The 24,838-nt window shown below is 39.4% G+C and overlaps 1 protein-coding gene across 2 annotated transcripts in view; it reads left to right on the forward strand.

Annotated features, from left to right (window-relative positions):
- Positions 1-1,441: 1,441 nt before the first annotated feature.
- The window catches only part of slc4a5a (solute carrier family 4 member 5a), a 73,310-nt gene continuing 49,913 nt past the window's right edge, over positions 1,442-24,838 (forward strand). For both annotated transcript variants that reach the window (XM_054773504.1, XM_054773505.1), the window contains exons 1-7: positions 1,442-1,597; positions 10,007-10,065; positions 11,830-12,042; positions 20,211-20,340; positions 21,379-21,539; positions 22,109-22,261; positions 22,643-22,753. In XM_054773504.1, the coding sequence (XP_054629479.1) occupies positions 10,008-10,065; positions 11,830-12,042; positions 20,211-20,340; positions 21,379-21,539; positions 22,109-22,261; positions 22,643-22,753 (826 nt within the window). In that variant the 5' untranslated portion in view covers positions 1,442-1,597; position 10,007. The remainder of the gene's footprint in view (positions 1,598-10,006; positions 10,066-11,829; positions 12,043-20,210; positions 20,341-21,378; positions 21,540-22,108; positions 22,262-22,642; positions 22,754-24,838) is intronic.

Consider the following 24,838-nt stretch of genomic DNA (forward strand, 5'->3'; position numbering starts at 1 on the left):
ACTTCAAGCTAAAACTCAACTCTGAACCTCTGACGTCACTTCCAGTCCTCCACACGTTCAGAACAATTTTTTTGACACACATGAGCACGAGTCTTATTAATGTCTTAAATGGCTTATTTTCTCTTATTAGGTCTACAATATTGGGTAATGTGAGTGTAAAGGTGAATATAGGGGTGTTAGTTCATGTATAGAGGTCTCTAAAAAATGTTACAAAATTGTATTTAGAAAGTCGTACACAGGTTTTCTATGCTCTGACTACAAAAATATTTTATTTATAAATAAGGAATTCTACTTCACAGAAATGAACTTATCACGGTCAGGTCTGGAATCAGCTAACTGCGATAAAAAAACGTATTCCTGGTAAAGACTCAAAATAATCCAAAAGTCTAAACCATCGGTGTGGACTCGAGTCACGCGACTTGGACTCAGATCAGATTTTTGATGACTTTGGACTCGACTTGTCAATGTCATCAAAGACTTGCAACTCCACTTGGACTTTAACATGAATGACTCAGGACTTGACTTTAATCTGATGACTTAAAAATACTTGAGATTTTCAGTGAGTGTTTTGAGTCAAATGTGTCCCCATTCAAAGTATTCATCCAACGTGCTGTTATTATGTCATTTCTAGCAAGACGCCCAATTTTTCCACAGAATGTACCTCACTGAATGCATCTATTCATGTCCAATCAAGTTTAAGAGCAATTGTGTGGCTTACATTTCTGTGAGCACCAGACTACTGGAGAGTGGCAGTGATTAACATCGGGATGTGTCAAGGAGAGTTTAATTTGCATTCGCAAATGACAAGGTCATGGAATTTTATTTAACGGCGCGTATCTCTTGTAAGTGCTCAAAAATGTCAAGCACATGACTTCGGACTTCACTCGACCTGTCTTGTCTTGACTTGAGACTTGCAAAACTGACTTTCTCCCACCTCTGGCCAAAAAAACCCACAGAACGCTTGTTCACCTGCAACAAAGACGTGTCATTTGATGAATGTCAATCTCTCCTCTGGCAAGTAAGTAATGACAGCCGCCACTTTGCACAACAAGTGATGAAAAGGAGCATGTAACTGATGATTTAACCTCCATCTGACCTACACTACCTCTTGCGTCACTGAAGTCCTGTATCTGGCCTTAACTAGAGAAATACACGTTGCTAAATGAATTATATGTCATTGTTGTTTTTGTAAGGGCAGAAATAACTACATCACCATCACTGGAGATTGGATCATTACCTAATCATTGATGTATATGGTACACTATTGATAGCTTATTGAGCTGCTGGTGCAGTATACAGTACGGAGAGATTTCCAAGCTGGTGTCAAGCATATTTGTTTGACATAACTTCCTGCCTGAAGGCCTTTGCCAGTTCTAGTTTTCCTATTATCGAACCAATGATGAGACAGAGAGAGAGAGACAGAAAGTTAGGCAGTTTGACAGACACAAACAATTACGATGGAGCGTTTTCCTCTTTGCTGTGTTTGTTTTATTTGCAAGTTTGGTGGCGCTTCATCGGCATGTTTTTACTGATGTGACCAAACAAGCTACAAATCGTCGTTTCTTTCCTTGTTTCATCTGGCTTACAATTGAACCAGGTAGGTGGATTTTTAGAAGTGGTCTGGAGCTTTTTGGTATTGTTGCTTTGTTTTCAGTTTCAGTTTCATATACATTTTGTTTGATTCCACTATAAGCCAATGTTATTGAATGTTAATGCTATCATCAAATAGAACAACAGTCTCCAGTTTATAAAGACATTTAAAAAAAAAAAAAAAAACAAAGGCTGCAGGGGACAATTTTGTATTTCTGATTTTTTTTCCTGATTTTTAAAGACCAATCCAGTGTTGATATGGTAAGAAAAAACAGCCTGCATCTCAGCTTTTCGTTATTTGTTAGAAAGAATATTATTAGTTATTATTATTATATTAGTAACAACATTTAAACTTTTTCTCCTTACATTTTTTGCTATTTTTTTTCCATATTTTTGCTGCTTTGTTTTTTTTGTTTTGTTTAATTGTAATGTTTTGTAATTTTGAAATGTGTTTATGTTTCCTTTTTTCTCCATTTTTTTTCATTATTTATTATTAATGGCACATAACATATCTAATAAACATATATATTATTTATTTATTCAAATTTATACATTTTTTAAAATTCTAAATAAAGTTTTTAGAATGTTCCGCGGGCCAAAATAATAAATAAAATGACTCCCGGACCACACTTTGGACACCCCTGCTATGCTGTAGCGTCATCTGTGAATGATGAATATCTCAATGTTATGATTTTTGTACTGCAGACACACAATTCCAATTACGTTTAAAGATATGATGGATATCACAGCATGTGATTAAAAACTCTACAAGTTTATATATACTTTATATACTGTATATATATATATATATATATATATATATATATATATATAAGTAAGCAGCTCCACATTTAAGAGGCACATTTATTATCTCAACCAAATATTTTAAACTCAAGCTGAACCAAAGCAAACCATATATACTGTATGTACAGTATGTGAAACATAGCTTTTTAAAATTATTATTAATGGTCATTGTTTGTTGCAGTATATATTCAAGATCTGTGAGTGGCACGTGCGCCGGCAGGCATAATAGCAGCGCACATGAGCACACTATCCCATGTGCACGTGAGCTTGTGTGGGGTTTTGGTGACAGTGTGTGCCCATTGATCCCTGTTGTTTACTGGGTGTGAAGGACACTGATGTGACAGCACTAATTACCGAGGCAGGGAACCACGGCTGCAAACGTCCCTAACTTGATTTTGTGAGGCTACCCCGCCCTCCACCAGGCACTTGACCCCTTGAACACCATGCAATGTGACATGTTATGAAGAGCATTGTCTCAAAATGAAGTACTGAAAACAAATCAATGGGATAATGGATCCAAATTAGGTAACAAAAGGTAACACTTTAAGAAGACACGTAACACCTTTCACATCCATATGAGGGCTGAGGCTCAAATTCAGCTTGAATGACTTTTTCGGCTCATCACACAAAGTCACTTTATGTGTCAAAATATGACTTGGCAGCCTTTGACGCTGTGGTTTACTGTCTCTTAAAGCGTGTCTTCCGAAAAGGTGGCTTGACATCATATCGGTTTATGTATGACTTTTTGGGTTGCCACAGCAACAACAGTAAAGTGAGTCGGTACAGTCATTGGAAGAGAATTCATACACCCTATGGTAAGTTTCCCACCCCATACATACTTGTATATACAGACATGTCTGTACAGGTGGTCTGTACCTGAATTATACCTACATTAACTTCACTAAGTTAATGTACACATGACATATGACAGACATATAACATACAGTAATACAAAAAATTCAATACAACAATGAAAAGTGAACAATTTCCCTAATTTAATGCCTGTGGCTGTCTTGCACACTGAAAGGGACGTTGCAAGGGAGGGAGAGACAGGCTTATTGTGAGGAGGAAGTCTCACTAATGAGACACTGCATAGGTGCACATCCTTTCACATGCTCAAGGATACCATCTTTATCCCTGACGATGTCCGTGGTGTTGGAGCGACCTGGCGTGTGGTCAATGTTTATCGCCATTTCTCCACTTTCTAAGCATTTTCCAATGTCTACTTTCATTTCACTTTTCTTTCCTTTGCCATCAGAGAGAGTCTGCCGCATGCGTGGGAGACATAGTGAAGGGAAAAAAGTGAACTAAAAAGAACAAGAGTGGCGCTGTCTTTCCTCTGTGTAGCGAAGCATGGCTGTGTATTCTTTCACCGCATACATGTAACTACTTCTCGTTTTCTTTTTGTACAGTATTAACCATTTATGGGTGTGCGTATGTAACCACGTCGGACCAACTTTATCCAGTATATGCTTTCATGTCGGAGGTTGTGCAAAAAGATAGCATTTTATGCAAAGTATCTCTATTTACGAGCCCTCAAACATACTTGGAGACGTGACGCGTGGGTGGTTATTTAGCCCAGTGCAGTCCATTGCCTTATTACTTTAAGACAAATGAAGCTGATAAAAGTCTGGAGTTTATATCAGGTATCGATCCGTATTTGGCAGCTGTTTAACCGGACGTAACGATATAAGGTCCAAGGAGATCTCAATACGCTGGAAGGAGGCCAGCCCCGGGTTGAAAAGCAAAAGACAGCACTAAGGTGTGGCTATACAAACACTTCGTTAACCCAAGCGGATGCTAACAGGATTCTTTCCAAGGGGAAAAAAAAAAGACAAGAATACTCTAACAATAATTAATAGCTGCTAGTTCACATGCAATAAGGCAGAAAGTCAGAATTCAACTGCAGTCAGACACACGGGAATTAATATTAATCATATTAATGTTGGGCAGTTCATGGTTTATTTGAGCTGTTTATTTCCTTCTTTCCAGGGTGGAATGACACAATGTGCATCCTCAATGATTTTGAAAAAGAACTGAGTGCACAAGTTGGAATTCTATTTGTAATTTAGGATCAAAATTATGCATATGCATATACTGTAGTCACCTAAATGGTTTACAGTTGTGCCGAAGGTTCTAGAATGTCTTTTAACTTGACAAGGCCAAGTCCAATTACTACTCCTTAGTGATCATGATGAGTAGTTTCTCTTGTCAGAATAAAATCATGTTTGACAGCACCCACTGGATGTCTTAAGTCAGCAGATGTGCATGTTTGTCACACTTAAATGTTTCAGATCATCAAACAAATGTAAATATTAGTCAATGACAACACAACTGAACACAAAATGCAGATTTTAAATGAGACTTTTAACCAAAAAATCCAAACATACATGGCCCTGTGTGGAAAGACTGATTGCCCCCTAAACCTAATAACTGGTTGGGCCACCCTTAGCAGCAACAACTGCAATCAAGCGTTTACGCTAACTTGCAATGAGTCTCTTACAGCGCTGTGGAGGAATTCTGGTCCACTCATCTTTGCAGAATTGTTGTAATTCAGCCACATTGGAGGGTTTTCTAGCATTTTTAAGGTCATGACACAGCATCTCAATAGGATTCAGGTCAGGACTTTGACTAGACCACTCCAAAGTCTTAATTTTGTTGTTTCTTCAGCCATTCCGAGGTGGACTAGCTGGTGTGTTTTGGATCATTGTCCTGCTGCAGAACCCAAGTTTGGTTTCAGCTTGATATCACAAACAGATGGCCGGATATTTTCCTACAGGATTTTTTGGTAGACAGCAGAATTCATGGTTCCAAGTCTTCCAGTTCCTGAAGCAGCAAAACAGCCCCAGACCATCACACTACCACCACTATATTTTACTGTTGCTATGATGTTCTTTTTCTGAAATGCGGCATTACTTTTACACCAGATGTAATGGGACACACAACTTCCAAAAAGTTCAACTTTTGTCTCATCAGACCACAGAGTATTTTCCCAAAGGTCTTGGGGATCATCAAAATGTTTTCTAGCAAAATTGAGACGAGTCTTCATGTTGTTCAGCAGTGGTTTTCGTCTTGGAACTCTGCTATGCAGGCAGTTTTTACCCAGTGTCTTTCTTATGGTGGACACTGCAAAAACAAAACTTCTAGAAAGTAAAAAGTGAGAAAAATAATCTTATATTACAAAAGTATAGCTAGGCAAGTCTTATGAAGATATTTTTTTTGCCAGAAATTAGTTCTTTTTTCAAGCCAAACACGCTAAAAACCTCATTTTGATTATTCTTCAACAACAGCTTAAGAATATTTGTTTTAAATTAACAGTAAAACTGGTTTATAAACGGACTCACACACAGAAAATCCATCTAAAGAGTTGTTGATTTCAAACCAATGTGGAGGCTGCACAGCAAATTTCATAGAGCGTACCAAAATTTATTATATTGAATCTAGACATTAAATCTGTGTAAATGTGCAAAATTATTAAACTTGATTCAAGAAAATATTACTCTCTTTTTGTCTAGTTTGTACATCAAAAAACATGTGAATTTACATGCAAATCATGCCAAAAAAGAATTTGGATAGTGTTTATGACAAAAGGTTTTCCTAAATTAAGTGAATATTAGATACAATCACACTTTTTTCTTTTTAAATAAAAAAGTTCCATCATTTCCATCATTCCATCATTTGCTTCATGTTTGTTGAAAAGCTCGGACCGGTGAAGAAGTGACCAACATAACTAACATGCTGACAAGAGGTGTTGGCTGCACGATGACCGAGCGGTTAGCATGTTGACCCCGCAATGAGGCAACCTGGGTTCAAATCTGTGTTGGAACATCTCTGTGTGGAACTTGCATGTTCTCCCTGTGGGTATTGTCTGTGCACTCGGGCTTCCTTTCACGATCCAACAATATGCATGATAGGTTAATTGGAGTTGGTCCATCGGTATGAATGGTTGCAAATCTCTCTTCAAGAATAATACTCCAACATCTAGAATATATAAAAACACTTTGCTTAAATCTAGCCTCCATCCATCCATTTTCTTTACCGCTTATCCTCGTTAGGGTCGCGGGGGTATGCTGGAGCCTATCCCAGCTGACTTCGGGCGACAGGCGGGGTACACCCTGGACTAATCGCCAGCCAATGGCAGGGCACATATAGACAAACAACCATTCACACTCACATTCATACCTATGGACAATTTAGAGTCGCCAATTAACCTAACATGCATGTTTTTGGAATGTGGGAGGAAACTGGAGTACCCGGAGAAAACCCACACACATGGGGAGAACATGCAAACTCCACACAGAAATGCCCAAGGGAGATTCGAACCCAGGTCTTCCCAATCTCTTGACTGTGTGGCCAACATGCTAACCACTAGCCCAACGTGCGGCTAAATTTAGGAATCGTATAAGAGCATTTGGCGTACTTCTTACCTTGTAATAAGAACATTTTACTTAAATCTAGCTGTGTGATTAATAACAAGTTGCTTATTTTAGGACTCATTATATTCATAAAAATATTGTAGTTATAAGAATTCTAGCCAAGCAAATTTTGCTTACCCCATTGGCAGATATTCTTTGCTTGAAATAAGAAAGGTTGTCTCATTGTAAGATAATTTGGGCTTACTTTCAAGTATGGCTGTTTTTGCAGTGGAGTCATGAACCCTGACCTTTACTGAGGCACTCCTAGGAAAACTCCTGTTTCATGTTTTTGCAGATAATGGCTCTTACTGTGGTTCGCTGGAGTCCCAAAGCTTTAAAAATGGCTTTATAACCTTTTCCAGACTCATAGACCTCAATTAATCTCAGTTAAGTTACATTTTAACGGGGGGGGGGCGATCACTTTTTCACACAGGGCCATGTAGGTTTGGATTTTTTTTTTCTCCCTTAATGATTAAAAGTTTCATTTAAAAACTGCATTTTGTGTTCAGTTGTGTTGTCACTGACTAATATTTAAATTTGTTTGATGATCTGAAACGTCTAAGTGTGACAAACGTGCAAAAAATAAGAACTCGGGAAGGGGGCAAACACTTTTTCACACCCTGTATATCAGAACATTAGGAAAGCCCAAGGAACTACCAGCAGTGCATTCACCCACATACATACATATGCACACATTCGCTTGGTGTCAGAAGTGGGATGGCTAGTTGGACAAAGAGTGCTCACCATCCAAAGAGCACAGGACTGCACCTTCAGGGACAATTTCAAACTGAAGAAAGAGCAGCTTCAGGTGCAGCATGAGAGACGTACATCAGATAAGTAGGCATTTCGGCTTGTACCGTTGGAAGTTTGGAGGTTGTGTGTGAGCGTGCGTATGTACTGTATGTACAGTATGTGGGCTGATGTACTGCCGGTAGCCTACGATGGACATGCTGTCTCACAAACTCTGAACGCCTTCTAGACAAAACGAGACAAAGATCAAGCTATTTTTCCGCAAGGGACAAAAATGGAGTAGTCTTCCCAAAGCCTTGATTTTACCCTATTGAACATTTGTGGACAATGCATAAAAATCAACTCTGTGCCAGGAAAGCAACCAATTTAAATGTACTCCCTCCATTCTGCCAAGAAGAGTGCTCAAAGAGGAAGAACCCTGCCAGAGCCCTACTAATTGCCCTCCAGTCGGGCCACTGCATGGTTCTGTCCAAACTGTCAGAAACAAACTCAGTGGGGTTAGCATGTGAGCACAACATCCACGAGTGGGGCCTGTGCTCACAACTAGGCGCTGTGCGAATCAACCGTGAACACCAGAACTAGGCAAATTTGCCATTGGCATGCTGCTCTGCTCACAGATATGCTGTGGAGAGCATTCTGGTGACGGCAACGTGCTCTTGTCTGACCGGTTTGGCAGTGGCTCAATGATGGTCTAGGAAAGCAAATACTTGGAAGACCTCGATATACGAGCCAGACGTACCCTGATTGCTGATTGGTACCAGATGACATCATCAAACCCATTGATGGACCATATGGGGGACCCTTTTTCAGGCCCCCACAAAGATGTTTTGGTTGGTGGCGGTCATGGTTTTCGACCAATCTTGCTCAGATTTTGTCAGTCCCATATCCCATGGGGTCAAACATTAATGGCGGGTAACACAGTAGGGGTGCATGTTTTTCCCAATTTTCATTCCAGCTCAGCCCAGGTCTGAGATGAGATCTCCCAGGAGACCAACGTGCTTGATGTTGCAGGGTGTGCATACAGGCAGATTGAAGCCGTACGCCCTACCGAGCCACATATCGTGTTGCCTTGAGATTGGATTTTTCTACTTTGATTTTTGAGTCCCGATTGGCTTTCCAATGATCATTTTTAGTTATTTTGTTGTCAACAATTACACCATGTAATCAACAGTCCGGAATGTTTTCTTTATCTGGAATGTTTGATGTACAGTAAGTGATCCCTTTATTTTTTCGGAGCAGTGTATCATACCGATCAGTCAATGTAGTTAAATTGCGTTCAGCAGAAACACGGTGGCCTTAAACTTTGCCGGTTGCATTCAGTGCAGGAGTTTGATGCTCTCATGCACTAAGTTACCCTCACTTCTTGCACATTTCCATTGACTTGGCCCGGCTTTTAATTATTTTCCCATTGATCTCCATGTGTAAGCCAACAAACAGGTCAGTGCACAAGATCCACCGTCAGTGCTGCTTGTATCCTAGACTCAAAGTGCTGACACACGTGCAGCACAAGCCCAGTTTGTGTATGGATACACTAACACAGATGGAGACACTCAGTACACCCAGTTCCAACATGCACACACACTATCATGACCAACAACATGTTGTTATTTGTATTTGTAGTGTTTTTATATGTTTGTTACCCTAAGGGAAACAACATTTTTACTGTTTAACCAGTTTACATACCATACACTGGCATGCAGGCAATAAGAGATGTTGTTTTGGCAATTTTCTCATAATGAAGATTATCCACAAAACCAATTGTCTTTGATCTATCTATAAGCCTCCAGATCAAGCAGAGAGAACATTCAATGTCGCTGTCTACCGGAGAGTGCCCCAAGACAAAGCAGACACACAGGCTTATATCATGAAGACATATACGCACATACACTGAGGCTTTTCATACAAAACAGACACTTCTTCTTCCAAGATAAGGAACAATAAATCATACAAACCGCCAGGCAGCACGAGGACACCTGTGGCTGGCTGAGGTCACCACCTGACCCTGTCCGCTGCACAGCAGAAACACTAGAAGAAATATATGAGGGCTGTTAGACTGTTTCAACTAAATTTGAAGGTTTGCACAAGATCACCTTGGCAGTGCTCTGGAAGCAATTAGACACAATTTTAAAAAACTCCAAAATGGCAGAAAACATTAACGAAAGGGTCGATTTTTGGGATTTTTTTCAGGCGCACGACTGTCGCAAAATCTGTTGGGGTTTTTTTTTCACGCGTCTTCATCTGTCCTTTTAGAGTACAGGAAGTGGGGGAAACCTCCCAAACTTTCATTGGGGGTTCTGGCAGGATCCAAAAATAGCAGAAAATGCCACTTTTCAGAGGCGTCAATTTGCAGCATTTTTTTTTTGTTCAGGCTGTCTCGAAATGTGATTTTGGTGAAATGAGTAATTCCTAACCTTTAACTCAGTCACCTTTTTTGTCTAAATGACCAGGATGGACCATGGAGACCGAGGGATGGGTGCCTCTCACCTTCGCTATGAGGAGGAGGAGGGTAAGTAGGAGATCCTGACTTTTATAGAGTAGCCTTCTAGACTATAAAAACAGGTTTTACTCTGTAATGTATGCAGAGGAAAATTGTTGGAATGAATAAGGGAAAATGGCGTGACATGAGTGCGTGCTGTTTTGTTTCAATGTACACATACATGCACTTAAATTTGCATGTGGAATACCAAAGCCGTGATATAAATATGCATATGATCATCAAGATTTACTCTGTAAAACATGGAATATGCGTGCAAAATTCTGAATACATGATTTGTGACTGGTGATCATTTATAATGCTTTATTGCATTTTATCCAGGTTGAAGTGGGTGAACTTTAAGAAAAATCGAATTTACCATTGTAACAGGGTAAGCCAACTCCGGTACATTCCCGCTGTTTGTGGGGGTTGTTCTCTGAGACGACCAACAAAGACGACTTGCGAAAATCCGCCATAAATTGAGATGCCCATAATAACATCTATTTTGACACCCCTTCAGAACCCTGCTGCTAGCTTGATGTTGACGTTCTCCTCTGGTTTTGGATCAACATTTGCAATAAAAGTGACTGATGGAATTCCAGTTCCAGAAGCCACCCCTTCACTCGTGACACAATCTAAGTTTAAGCCCTACGTAAATATGCCTCACACACTTCGAGAGTACAAAATACTTAGGTACTCACCACTAATGAACGATCACGGTGTAGATGTTATACATACCTGAAAGTTTCAGTGTTATGTCTCACAACAACCATGGTGCCTTCAACGACCGCCGAGCAAAATGCAAACTCTCAACACTTACCAGTGAAGCATAAAGACACAAACATGTATGAATTGTGGGCTTTGCATGCATTTCACCTGTGTTGTCATGTATTTATAAATGATTACTGACTTCGAGATGTGTTTTCTATAAGGAAAAAACAGCCTATGTTCTGAGAAAAAATAAAAACTGTATTGATATTGACTGCAATCTCATTAAATGTTGTTGAACAGATGTTTACCACAGAAAGCCATATTGAAATTTGGTTTAAATTAGATCAATAACATCACTGCAGTGAGATACTGAGGCAGTGGCAGCTCTGCATTACGGCAGAGGGTGAGTGCCGCACCTCTGTTATGTTTTTTGCCCTTTCCAACATTTAGTATATACATAATTTATCACAGAACAGTGATTCAGTTGCACAATTAGTCTAGCTAACCTTGCAAGGTTAGCGCAGCAAATAGAAATATACACTAATGAAGGAAAATGATGTCAACAAACTGTCGTATGTTAAAAATCCTTCATTATTGTCCATTTTCCTTTGGGCAAAGTCACAAGTAGACACAAACAATAACAAGTTTGGTTTTTGCGTCTGTGTAGGCTCTCAGTCGTACAGGAGTTGTCCATCGAGGGAAAGGCTTCTTGAGACGTCATCTGTACTTCTGTGAAGAAAGTGTCGGACGTTTCGCTCCTCAGAATGAGGTTTTTGCTTCTGTCGACAACCTCTTAGGTCAATCAGCCAGGCAGAGGGGCGTCAACATAAGCAGGTTCCACTGTAACTTGGACCCTGGAAGAGCAATTGGAATTTGGAGCAAAGGTTCATGTCTCCAAACCATCCTAGGCACAGTCAAGCCTCAGTTTTCAAACGCCCCAGTTTTTGTATGATAAGGTTTTTGTCGGTAATTTTCATCAAAATGTTTCCCCGTTTTTTGTCAACAATTCATGCCAAAAACTGAGGTTCCGCTGTGGTCGTTGCCAATCACAATTTTTTTCATCTAAAAATTCCCATTTGCCAACAGACCATCAGTCTATCTACATTGGCGTCCCGGTTCCTCAAGGATATCGGCGGAAGCGCAGGCGAAGGCGTTCTAGTAATGATGCCGCCAACACAGACAGAGACAGACGTTACAGTCATCACAGACACCACGAGCATGACCACTATCGAGACATCGATATGGAGGAAGGGCTCATGGATTCGCATGACCAGAGTCTCCAAGACATCAACTGCACAAGTAAGTTGACCACCAGAGAATCGAGGACCCGTGGTACGGTTGGAACTTGAATCATTTTGGCTGCAGGCTCCAGAACCTGCTGCGGTTCTTGACATCTGAGTAAACAGTTAATATGGACTACGCTACCCAGAGCTCAACCACTTCATTGATGTGGTGCCTGAATTTAAGCTGAAGAGACTATTTAAGGCACAGGTGTCAAACTCAAGGCTCGGGGGCCGGATTTGGCCCGCCATATCATTTAATGTGGCCCCGTGAAAGCCTTGAAATAATGCATGTCAAAAGAACGCTTATTTTAATATTATTGAAAAAAAAAAAATATATATATATATATATATATATATATATATATATATATATATATATATATTGTAATTTTGTTGTTAATATTAATTTTGTGTTATTGTAAAATTGACATTATTCTATTTTTATATGTATGCTGTAATTTAATATATTTTTTACTGGATATAAATATATTGAAGTAAATATTTTAATATATAAAACATATTTTTACAATAAAATAAAAACATGTAATATTTAAAACATATTTTTACAATAATTTGATTAACATTTATTGTTATGTTTAGTATAAATACACTAGGTCCCCAACTGACGAACACCCAACTCGCGAACACTCGTGGATACGAACACAAGCCGACTGGTCTATATTTTATTTTATTTTGCCTTGTAGTCGCTCAATCAGTAATTATACTGCTGCTGTACATGCTTGACCAGTAGAGGGCACTGTGACACTGCTAATGCAGCCTTAGAGCTAATGAGACCAACAGAGGAAGAGTTAGATGCTGAGGAGATAAAGTGTAAAGCTAAATGGAAAGCTAAATTATACAACCCGGACAGAGCGTGTGATTAAAGTTTATGAAGAGTTAATAGGCCTGCTTAATTCTACACCACCCACAGAACACTACCTCTTTTAGAAGAGTCTAACGACGACGACCATTTGTCCCTTTTTTTAATAACTCCTCCTCCAACTCCTCCACCATCAACGACGTATGCTCGACCACTCCTCTTCAAAGGTAAATAACATTTATCATTACGTATTATTATATCATTTTTATTATTGTTTTTTTCATTAATTATCCTCGTTTAATATTACTACTGCATCCAAACTCATATTTACATACATACACATATACTGTATATGTATACACGTACATGTAGTACCTATATCATTGGTAATATTACCTTTTCCCCTACTTAAGAACGATTCAACATAAGAATGGTCGTCTGGAACCAATTGTGTTCGTTAGTTGGGGACTTAGTGTATTGTAAAAATGTGGCCATTTTAGATTTTTAAAATATATTTTAGCCTCAGATGTGCTTGGTCGTCCACTTCTTCCTTGTCCAACACTGTCGCTATATACACTCCTGATCAAAACCACTGTTGGATGTTAAGGGGGTTCTAAGTAGAGCTTCAAAGAAATGAGAGTGAGACAATTGCTGTGAGACCATTTTTTGGAGTAAGCAAACAACCACGAAACTGAAATAGGCTATTCATTAACTGATCTAAAGTTGAAGACCCTAGCTCAAAAAACCTGAAACTACCCCTAAAATAGAAATAAAATGTTCAAAAGAGTGCTGAGTAATGAGTAGAGATTTAGATCAGGGGAACACGCAGGATGGTCCAAAAGAGTGAATTTATTCCTCAGGAAGAAGTCCTTTGTCAGGTGAGCATTGTGAACTGCAGCGTTGTCCTGTTGAAAAACCCAGTCATTACCAGACAGACGAGGGCCTTCATGAGGGATGCCCCCTGCAACATCTCCGTTTGACGCCCCTGCACAACCTAAAGCTCCATTGTTCCATTGAAGGAAAAAGCACCCCAGATCATGATGGCACCCCTCCACTGTGCTGTGTGGAAAACACCTCTGATGGGATCTCCTTGTCATGCCAGTAAGGTTGGAAGCCATCAGGACCGTCAAGGTTACACCTTTTCTCACCAGAGAATAACACATTCTTCCACCTAAGCTAACCTAAGCACCACCTAAACTTTTGATCAGCTGATGAACAACCGAGTTCAGTTCATTCAGTTAATTGGTTGTTGCGAAAAATTGCTTGCTCATTTTTTTTTTTGTCTCAGTCCCATTTATTCTTTTTGCATTTTAAAGCTCTTAGAACCTGCTTAAGATCCAACAGTGCAAAATGTGAATTTTTGCAATTTTTCAACTGGTCTTCTTATTTTTATCAGGAGTGCATCTCCAGAAATGTCTTGTGCCATGCATGAATTGGCGTGATGGTGGATGTCTTCCATACGTAATTGCTGGGTTGCATGGGACGCCACATCCGGTTGCATTTGTCATTGCATACAAGTGGGGGGGTAAACAAGTGCATTTGTAGCTTGACGACAAGTGAAGTCAGAGTAAAAATCTAGCATACTTAACGCTGTTATTGCAAAAATGGGGACTTTGGGACAGGTTATCACTAAGATAGTCCTTCATAAAGGGGAAAAAGTTCAAGAAACAACCAAAAAACAGAGAAAGATGGCTGCAGAACCTGTCCCCAAAATAAAAATACTGTTGGAACTCGAAAATTCTCAAAAAAGTGGGAAATGCAGAAAAAGAATTGCCTCACAACAGAAAACAATGGATTTGCTATAAAAGAAATATTTCTACAAGTAAATATGTGTTGTGGCAGAGTGACACAAGCTAGTAGCAAATATCGAGCGCCCATGTCAACTATAGGCTATTGGGAAGCAATTTAACAGACTCGCGATCGTGTTGTTCATACAATAATGGTCATACCCTACCCCCCCTTGGAAAAAAAGCAAAACAGCAAGAAGAAGGGCACATACAATACAAGAATGTATCCATGCAGACTGACTTGGGGTAAGAACACAGCTAGACATGATGGAAGTATTTTTTCCATCTGCTTACCTTCATTATGTCTGAACCAAAAGATGCGCTTTCTCTGCTGTTTGATTGCCTTGTTTTCAGTTATTTCATGCCTTTATGGAACACACCATGCACACTCACACGGTTGGATAATTAATGAATCATTTCAGTGACATGCACCAACATCCGCATTCATCTGCCAAACATTGTACAAAGATACTGAGTGTGTATGTAGTCATATTCACTGTTTGACCCCCATTGAATCACCGGAAGGGGGCTGCCTCTCGGTCACGTAGTATAGAGTCTGTAGTATAGAATCTGCGTATCTGATTTTGTTTCAACAAACCATGATACACACTGGGCCTTTTTCTTGAGGAGTAGTCATTTTTTAGGGGTTTATCAACTGGGTACATGAAATCCACAAACACAATGTGATTACAACGTGATAACTACTGAGTATGTAGAACAAATGTCATCAATTGCTTTTGTGCTACGTCTTTTTAAACGTTGTGGAGCTACAATAATAAACATATTGTTACATTCATACTTACAATGGATTATCATCTGAAAAGGCAGAAATGTTGTTTATTGGCTGTTTTTTGTGCACATTTTATATATATGCATACATATTGTTCATATACTGTGTATATATATCATTAATATAAGTTATATATTAAAATTATATATATATATATGTACATGTATATGCATATACAGTATATGTGTGTGTGTATATATATATATATATATATATATATATGTTATATATGTATATAAATGATGTTTGCTAAATATAAGGCAGAAGACTCTTGCATATTATATTTATTGTTCTGTCAGGCTTGTTTTTATTTGTTATTAATTATTTATTATTACACTGATTATTATATGGAATAATATTCCATGGAATTCAGGAAGTGAATAATATGTACTGCACAAGATGTGGAACGGATGGGGGGTAGGATTAAATAAGCTATGCTTCTTCCTACTCCTTTTGGACATGTGGAACTGTGAAATGATTCATGAGATGTATTCCATTGTGACCTTCATGCATGTTCAAATAAAACTAAACCAAACCAAACCATTTGGGAAAGGGAACTCTATGGATGAAACAGCATTTGGTGGAGAGGGAAGGATGGCTTACTCGGAAATTCGTGGCCTTGCATGTCAGTTGGGAGGATAGATGAGTCCGATAGTTGCGCTCTGGACGTCCCACTCCTCCTCCTCTCGTATAGTCTATTATTCAGCCTGATGCCTAAGGAGATAAGTTCCTCCAGCAACCCCGCATCGCTCCTAGCCGCCTTCTCCCACCACGCTCAGCTGCTAGTATATGGAAGAGAGCTACATAATTCAGGGCGAGTCTCACTAATGACGATGGCCCATGCTGCCGCCTTGCCTGATAGCAATCTGATTATAAGTCTATCTTTGACCTGTTGTGATAGTACATACTCAGTACATACTGAAGATCATTGGTGGATGAATTGTTTACAGGTTACCAGTTCCCCAGAGTGCCTGGTATGAGGTGGAATGTTGGGTTGACTATCGGAGGTGGTAGGATTAAGTGAGGCTACTTGGGAAATAGCCTCTTGTAAGGTTCCGAAGGGCTCTCACTCTTGTAGATAGACTGTTGATAACCCGCTTAACCTCCCTCAGGGACTTGTCCTGCCTCCTCTGTGAGGACGGGGCACGATAGAGCGACTTAGGCCCATACTTGGTCATATTGTTCTGCAGTACAGTAAAATGCCTGGTCTGGACTGCAATGCAACGAGTTGATAAAGAAGGTATGAATGGTTTATTCACACGTAGACCAAGTCCAAACCACGACAAAAATACAAGCCATAACGGTGATGTAATTATTGCCAACCGCTGTTGGTGTTGTGAGACATTTTTTATATTCAGAATTTGTAGTGCTAGTAAATCTAACATTTGGTCATAAATTACTGACAGAAAATAGCATCTCTCTGTTTGACAACATAATAAAACAATCAAAAACAAAACAGGGATATGGCGGTGACGTTTATAACCTTATTTGTTTCGTTCACAATTTTTTTCTTGTTCTTAAGCCATTCAGCCAAACAACATGTCAAATGGAATAAGCCCTGGGTGCTGTCACCGGTACACGTCAATATAATTGATCACTTATGACTAGGAAGCAGCCCATGTACAGTAATTACATCTGTCTATATGTTCACATACAGCATAGCTCGTTATCATACAGCACATGTCATTAAGTCATGCCTGCCACCACCCTTGCCGAATGGACTGTACTATCCATGCGTGTTTGTCACATTTAAAGGTTTCAGCTCATCAAACAAATTTAAATTTTAGTCAATGACAACACAACTGAACAAAAAATGAAACTTTTTATCATTAAGGGAGAAAAAAAAAGTCCAAACCTACATGACCCCATGTGAAAAAGTGATTGCCTGCTAAACCTCATAACTGGTTGGGCCACCATTAGCAGCGTTTGCGATAACTTGCAATGAATCTCCTACATCGCTCTGGAGGAATTTTGGCCCACTCATCTTTGAAGAATTGTTGTGATTCAGCCATGTTGGAGGGCAAGAGCCACCTTTTTAAGGTCATGCCACAGCATCTCAATAGGATTCAGGTCAGGACTTTGACTAGGCCACTCCAAAGTCTTCATTTTTCTTTAGCCATTCAGAGGTGGACTTGCTGATGTGTTTTGGATCATTGTCCAAAACACATATTCATTGTCCATTGCAGAACCAAGCTGGTTTCAGCTACAGATGGCCGGACATTCTTCTTCAGGATTTTTTGGTAGGAAGCAAAATTCATGGTTCCATTTATCGCAGCAAGTCGTCCAGGTCCTGAAGCAGCAAAACAGCCCCAGACCATCACACTACCACTACCATATTTTACTGTTGGTATGAAGTTCTTTTTCTGAAATGCAACGTTACTTTTACGCCAGATGTAATGGACACACACCTTCCAAAAAGTTCAACTTTTGTCTCGTCAGACCACAGAGTATTTTCCCAAAGGTCTTGGGGATCATCAAGATGTTTTCTGGAAAAACTGAGACGAGTCTTAATGTTCTTTTTGTTCAGCAGTGGTTTTCATCTGGGAACTCTATCATGCTGGCCTTTTTTGCCCAGTGTCTTTCTTATGGTGGAGTCATGAACGCTGACCTTAACAGCGGCAAGTGAGGCCTGCAGTTCTTTGGATGTTGTTGTGGTGGGAGTGGGAAGGTCCACCACTGTTCCATGTTTTCATTTTGTTTTTCATTTGTGGATAACGGCTCTCACTGTGGATTGGTAGGGTCCCAAAGCTTTAGAAATGGCTTTAGAACCTTAGGGTTAGGGTTTGGGGCCATGTAGGTTTGGACTTTTTTCTTCCTTATTTAATAATAAAAAGTTTCATTTAAAAACTGCGTTTTGTCTTCAGTGGTGTTGGTATTAACTATTATTTAAATTTGTTTGATGGTCTGAAACATTTAAGTGTGACAACCATGCAAAAAAATAAGAAATCAGGAGGGGAGCAACCACTTCTTCACACCACTTGTATGCAGTTTATATGGAGTCATCATGGCCATGAATGTCACATTAATTTGGGGTCCTTCATGATTTATTTGCACCACTCTCACTTGTGGAACTATTATACACCGCACATCTTCAATCATTCTCAAAAGCAAAAATTGGGTGCACAAATGTATTTCAATAAATGTTTTCATTATTCTTATTATTAAAAAGTTTAAAAAGAAGTTTACCACTGTTAATGTTAAAAATAAAACACTCACACTTTCAGTTAGTTTAATGAGGAGTTTAACAAATATTTGTGTCGCACATGCACCCATGCACGGTGACCGAGTGGTTAGCATGGCCTCACAGTCAGGAGATGGAGGGTTCGAATCTCTGGTTGGGCATCTCTGTGTGGAGTTTACCTGTTTTCTCCGTGTGTGTGTGTGTGTTGGTTTACTCTGGCTTCCACCCACATACCAAAACATATGTCATATTCACATACCATTTCACACTTCACATTCACATAACACATAACACATAACACATAACAGAATCACATAACATCCCAAACCATGTATCTTAGGCTCTATGGAGATTCTAAATTGTCTATAGGGTGAATAGTTGTTTGTCTCTATATACTCCGCTCCTTGCTTGAAGCTGGGATACACTCCAGCTCCAGAACTTTAGGAAGTTTATGTATGACAACTTGTCTGGTGCCGAGCATGTTCCACTTCTTCTTGAAAATGGCAGCCAGACTCATGTGTTTTTTTGGTTGTAAGAGTTGTCTATCTTTCCAAGGAAACTGGAGTGAGGCAGCAATGAAAGCAAGAAAGACCTACTGTACCTCACGGTCACTGCTCCTCTGCTCTCGGCACTACATAGACAGCTGTTTCGTGAGCAAAGCACAGCTCAACATCGGGTTCTCCAATATTCATCCAACTACAGTAATCCCTCGTTTACCGTGGTTAACTGGCTCCAGACCTGACCGTTGTGTGAATTTTCATGAATTTCCATGAAGTTGGAGTCCCTATTTAGAAAACAAATAATTTTGTAGGTAGAGTATAAAAAACCTGGTTACGACCTTCTAAATATGGATTTTAACATTATTGGAGCCCTCTAGGCATGAAATAACACCTTTATAGTCACTTTTGCACTTGCATTACCCAATATAGTAGACATAATAAGAGAAAATTAGACATTTTAGACATAAATAAGACTCATGCTCATGTGTGTTACTATAATGTAAATAAAATGTAAATGTTGCTATAAATGTGGGATTGAGTGCGGACGGACAGAAAGTGATGTTGCAGGTTCAGAGTTGAGTTTTAGCTTGGCGTGGGTTACGGCCACAACAGTAGCCCGTTTTAGTGATCCGGAATTTTGCCTGTTATGAGATCATTCAAACCTGCAATAAAAGCCTGTGGTTCTTGCGATCAAGTCTGGTGCTTGTGTGTCTGACATTACGGTAACATTTCTGACACCTAGTGACCAGTGTAGAATACTACATATCATCACAACACCTTTGGATGCGTCTTCTGAATGCCTTATATTTGTATTTTGCTTCATTTAGCCTTGTTATGCTTGAAAATACTTAATTTAAAAATTAAACTATGAAAAATATGTAACATTTGCTTAATATTAATTAATTATGCATATATTCACTAACAATAGGCCGTACTCCACCAAAAAACAGCATTATTTATTCATTAATATACTCTTGAAAAAAAGTGATAGAGTGAAGCCGCAAAACTCAGCACCTCTTGACGAGAATACATCATTCATTGTAAATACAAAATTGTAAGAAAACAATGGACATCACTCACTCCTTTCTGTCTTACCCTTCTACCAGTGTCACCAGCAGCAGAGCGGCTACGTTACATACTGAGTGAGGACGATGACATGCCGACGCCAACGCTCTTCACTGAGATGGACACTCTACAGCGAGAAGGGGATGAGCTGGAGTGGAAGGAGTCTGCAAGGTGAATGCTCACGCTCACCAAACCCACTTAGTCAGTGTGCATCCATCCGCACACAGTCAGACAAAGCCCTTGTCCTCAGAGATACCGTATGCCGGTGGTCCTCCGCTTATAAACGAGTTCTATTCCTAGAAACTAGGAACTTATACCTAAATTGACTCCTGAGTCACTCACAGTGGACACAGAACACATAAAATACTGCTTTTTATGATGTTCATTTTCACTTCCATGGTGCTGTCTTTGCTATTCTTTTTTTAGCCAAAAACAATGTTATTCTTCCTCACTGTATTCATCCGCCCAGCGCGAGGCACACACCGCAATCTTGTGCGTATTCTTCCACCAGTGCGCGCTGTAAGTAGTTCTCAAGCAAATCTTGTGCTGGTAGACCAATGTTTAAAAAGTTTTCAGTTAATTTATGGTAGCGCGTTAGTAACTGCACAACGTAGTAACACGGAAAGTCATAAAGCGAGGACCACCTGCACTTGTTGTGCTAGCATGTTAGGATAGCATAGCCAGCATGAATGAATGTTTGAACATGTTTAACTCTTATTGGCTATTTTCCCAAATGAAGATTTGAACCCAGGTCTTCCCGATCTCCTGTTTCACTCATCATACTGGTAAATGTAAAACCAGAAATACTTAATACTAGTTATTGCTCCAGTGTCGTGACATATAGTAATGAGGTGCTTTAATGAGGATATACATTTTTAATGGCTGTAACATAAAAGTCACAATGAACCCGGATGCTCCTGTGAAGCTGGAAAAGTAATCTTTAACAGCAGTGCACCTTTTTCATATTGCTTATTTTATTATTTTATTACATATTGTCAGCTTTGACTCAAACATCACTGGAAAAATAAGCTGTTCAGTGATGATAAGACAACCTTTAAAAGAGACACAGAAGATTCTTACAGTCTTTGAGTCTGGAAAGGTATTCTGCTTCATATTCACCCAGAGTCCCAGTCAAACAGCACTGCCAACTGGCTTAATTCCTGTGTGATATTTTGTGATGCATTTGGTGTTTTTGCTGTCTTTCTGCAGGTGGGTGAAATTTGAGGAGAAAGTAGAAGAAGGAAGCGAGAGGTGGAGCAAGCCGCACGTTTCCACGCTGTCCTTGCACAGCCTGTTTGAGCTCAGGACATGTCTTCAGACAGGAACCATTCTACTGGACCTGGACGGCTATTCTCTGCCTCAAATAGTTGGTGAGCCTTTCATTAGGGTTGGGTAATAATGCAAATTTTGGCATTGATCCAATACAAAGGAAAAACGGGGCCGGTATTGCCGATACTGATACGTTTGACTTCAACTTTTTCAAGATCCTTGAATGATTGGCGATTTTGCCTTTAATTTGTTGATCATGATCGTAACCACAATAAAATACAGGACAAAGATTTTAGGCACAAAAAAAAAATATACAGTAGAGCCTCGCTTTTCGCAGGGGATACATTCCGAGACCACACACGAATGGTAGATTCCCGGTTAGTATACGCCCTGGTTAGCATGTTTTGCGATTAACGTTGACAATTTACATCAGAACGTTGCCTCGGTTTGTGTACATTTTCAGTTAGCGTACAATATGATGCACATTTTGTCGTGTTATTAATACACATGAGTTTTTATCACAAATTGTCCACTGGCATCCACTGCCTAGAATTGATGTCCATTTTTGATACTACTGGTTGTGTAGTTGGTCGCATATACAGTGTCTCAGTATCAGTATTACCTTAACGCTTTACAGTCAGTGTTTTTTCTGTGAATATGTGTTTTATAGATGACATTATCGAGAGACAAATCGAGGAGGGCATGATAGCTCCGGAGCTCAGAGAGAAGATCAGTTTTGTTCTGCTGAGGAAACATCGACACCAAACCAAGAAGCCTATTCATCGCTCTCTAGCTGACATTGGAAAGTCCAGCTCCTCCACCTGTAAGTACCTTTATCACTATATAATATATATAATATATATATATATATAATGAAATAAAATTAACATTCACACACTCACAGCAACCCAAAAGCCGATTTCCATGTTGGACAAGCCACCAATCCGTGGCTTGTTATGTGATTTGAATAACTTGACACCTTCTGATGGTGTTATTATTCAAATGTGTCTCAATCTGTGAATGGATGACTGCACAGGAGTCAAAAAGGCACGTCCACAGCGGATGTATTGTTTGATGAGTTCATTATCACTGTTGCATTTCCACAAGCTAGCCACTGTGAATGCTGATTGATGCACCCTAATGCATCAACTTCAACCACTCTGTTTGTTTTTTGCATCTGTCATTTGTGTCCCCTGCCTGCTAGCTCGAGCTGCGGGGCAGAGAGGGGCGCCAGGCGCAGCGCCCGTGGCCAATTATAACAGATCCACAGAGGACCTCAGAATCAAACAGCAGTCTGGCAGCTATGGACGCCTACGTGAGTATCTAATTGTAGATTCACGTGGTGTGCTACATTTTTGAGAGTACGGTGGAACATGTTTAAGTTGATCCCATCTGTCCTCTTATTACTAAAATGGGCCCGACATACATGGTCTGTTTATGTCGTACATATTTATGTCGTACATATACTACATGTGCTGTAGTATTGTTAACTTCATCACTAAGCAGTGTGAAACAACAACATAACTACTGTCTAGTTACACAGCACAACAAATGGAGGGAAACTATGTCATTCTCATGCTATTCTCCTGATGTCTCTCATCACATGTAAATTTAACCAAATCAATATTTTTTGCATTAATTAAGCATTTTCAAGCATAAAAATGATTAAATAAACTAAAATACAAATATAAGATATTCAGAAGACACATTCAGAGATGTTGTGATGACATGTAGTATTCCACACTGGTCACTACGTGGCAGTAATGTTATGTTTAGTGAGACACACTTGATTGCCACACTTGATTTTTCCAGTTTGAATGATCTTACAACAGGCACAATAATCGCTAAAATAAGCTACTGTTGTGGCCATAACCCACGGCAAGATATACCTCAACTCTAAACCCCCGACGTCACTTCCTGTCCAACACCAGAACATATTCACAGCAACACACACAAGTACGAGTCTAATTTATGTCTTAAATGTTTTATTTTCTCTGATTATATCTACCATATTGAGTCATACTCATGTAAAGGTGACTGTAGGAGTGTTACTTCATGTCTCGAGGGCTCTAACAATCTTTAAAACCATATTTAAAAGGTCATAAACAGGTTTTCTATGCTCTAACTACGAAAATATTCCATTTATAAATAAAGAATCCTACTTTGCAACAATGCACTTGTCATGGTCGGGTCTGGAACCAATTAACCGTGATAAACGAGGGATTACTGTATATTATTATTACTGAAGTTAATTCATTTGGCATGTTTTTTGTCTAGGCAATATAAAGTGTCCTGACCCAAACAAGTAAAAAATTGTCAGCAAATAAAAATAAATATAAGTTTCAAGTCGGACAAGAGCTCATTTTTAGCCTTTTTCTGGGTTTTTTTGTACACAACTTCAAAAAGCATGTACCACTAAACAAATGATTAATGTACTGTTTTATGGCTTGCATTACAAAATCTATAACACTGCCAAGGCGCTACCAGTCTTGCAGTGGATCGGCACTAATTGTATACACTAATCCCTTGTTATCGTGGTTAATTGGTTCCAGATCCAACCATGATAAGTGAATTATAAGTGAAGTAGGATTCCTCATTTAGAAATAGAAGATTGTTTTAGTTAGAGTGCAGAAAATCTGTTCAGGAACTTTTAAATGCAGCTTTTTAAGGATGAAATGACAGCCATATGAGCTTCTTTTCCACCGAAAGTTCAGGAAGCTACTGATAACTCCTGGTATATTTCTATACTGATGCAATGTAAATAAACAGTGACGATTAGGTCAAATTTTTTTTCCTAATTAAATTGTCAGTAAATAAAATATAAAGCAAAAAGATACAAAACAAGAAAACAAAGTGTTCTGTGTTTTACAAGAAGTCAATGAAGGGTTAGAACTGTGTCTTTTGTCGTGGCTGTGTTGTGTGTGTCTGACACAGTCAGAAAGATGTCCGCTCAGCGAATGATGATGTCATGAGGGCCAATAAATATATACAATTTGCTTAAATATGCATATTTTTGATCAATAATAGGCCGTATTCAACCACAAAACAGCATGATTTCTTCTTAACACCAAAAGCACTGCACATTTGACAAGTGTGAGTACACTGATTTGAGCCCTGGAATGGCACAATTCCCCTCTTTTGGCACGATTGGAAGAACCTGGAAATAATCCACAAATCTAGGGAAATTTTTGTAAAACAGCAGAATAAGAAGTGTGCCCAAGTCCAGTAAGGGACAAACGGCCCCATGTACCTGGTTAAGCACGGCTGTTGAGTATGGCTTGATTTCACTCACATCCACACTGCCCAACACAAGATAAATGTACAGTGCCACTAAAGTTGCCCTCAAAAATGCTCAACTCAATACCCCCACGCTCTGCCACTGTTAAGTCAGAATTAATTT

The sequence above is a fragment of the Dunckerocampus dactyliophorus genome, chromosome 4 (genome assembly GCF_027744805.1).
Source record: "Dunckerocampus dactyliophorus isolate RoL2022-P2 chromosome 4, RoL_Ddac_1.1, whole genome shotgun sequence".
Classification (NCBI taxonomy): Eukaryota; Metazoa; Chordata; class Actinopteri; order Syngnathiformes; family Syngnathidae; genus Dunckerocampus; species Dunckerocampus dactyliophorus.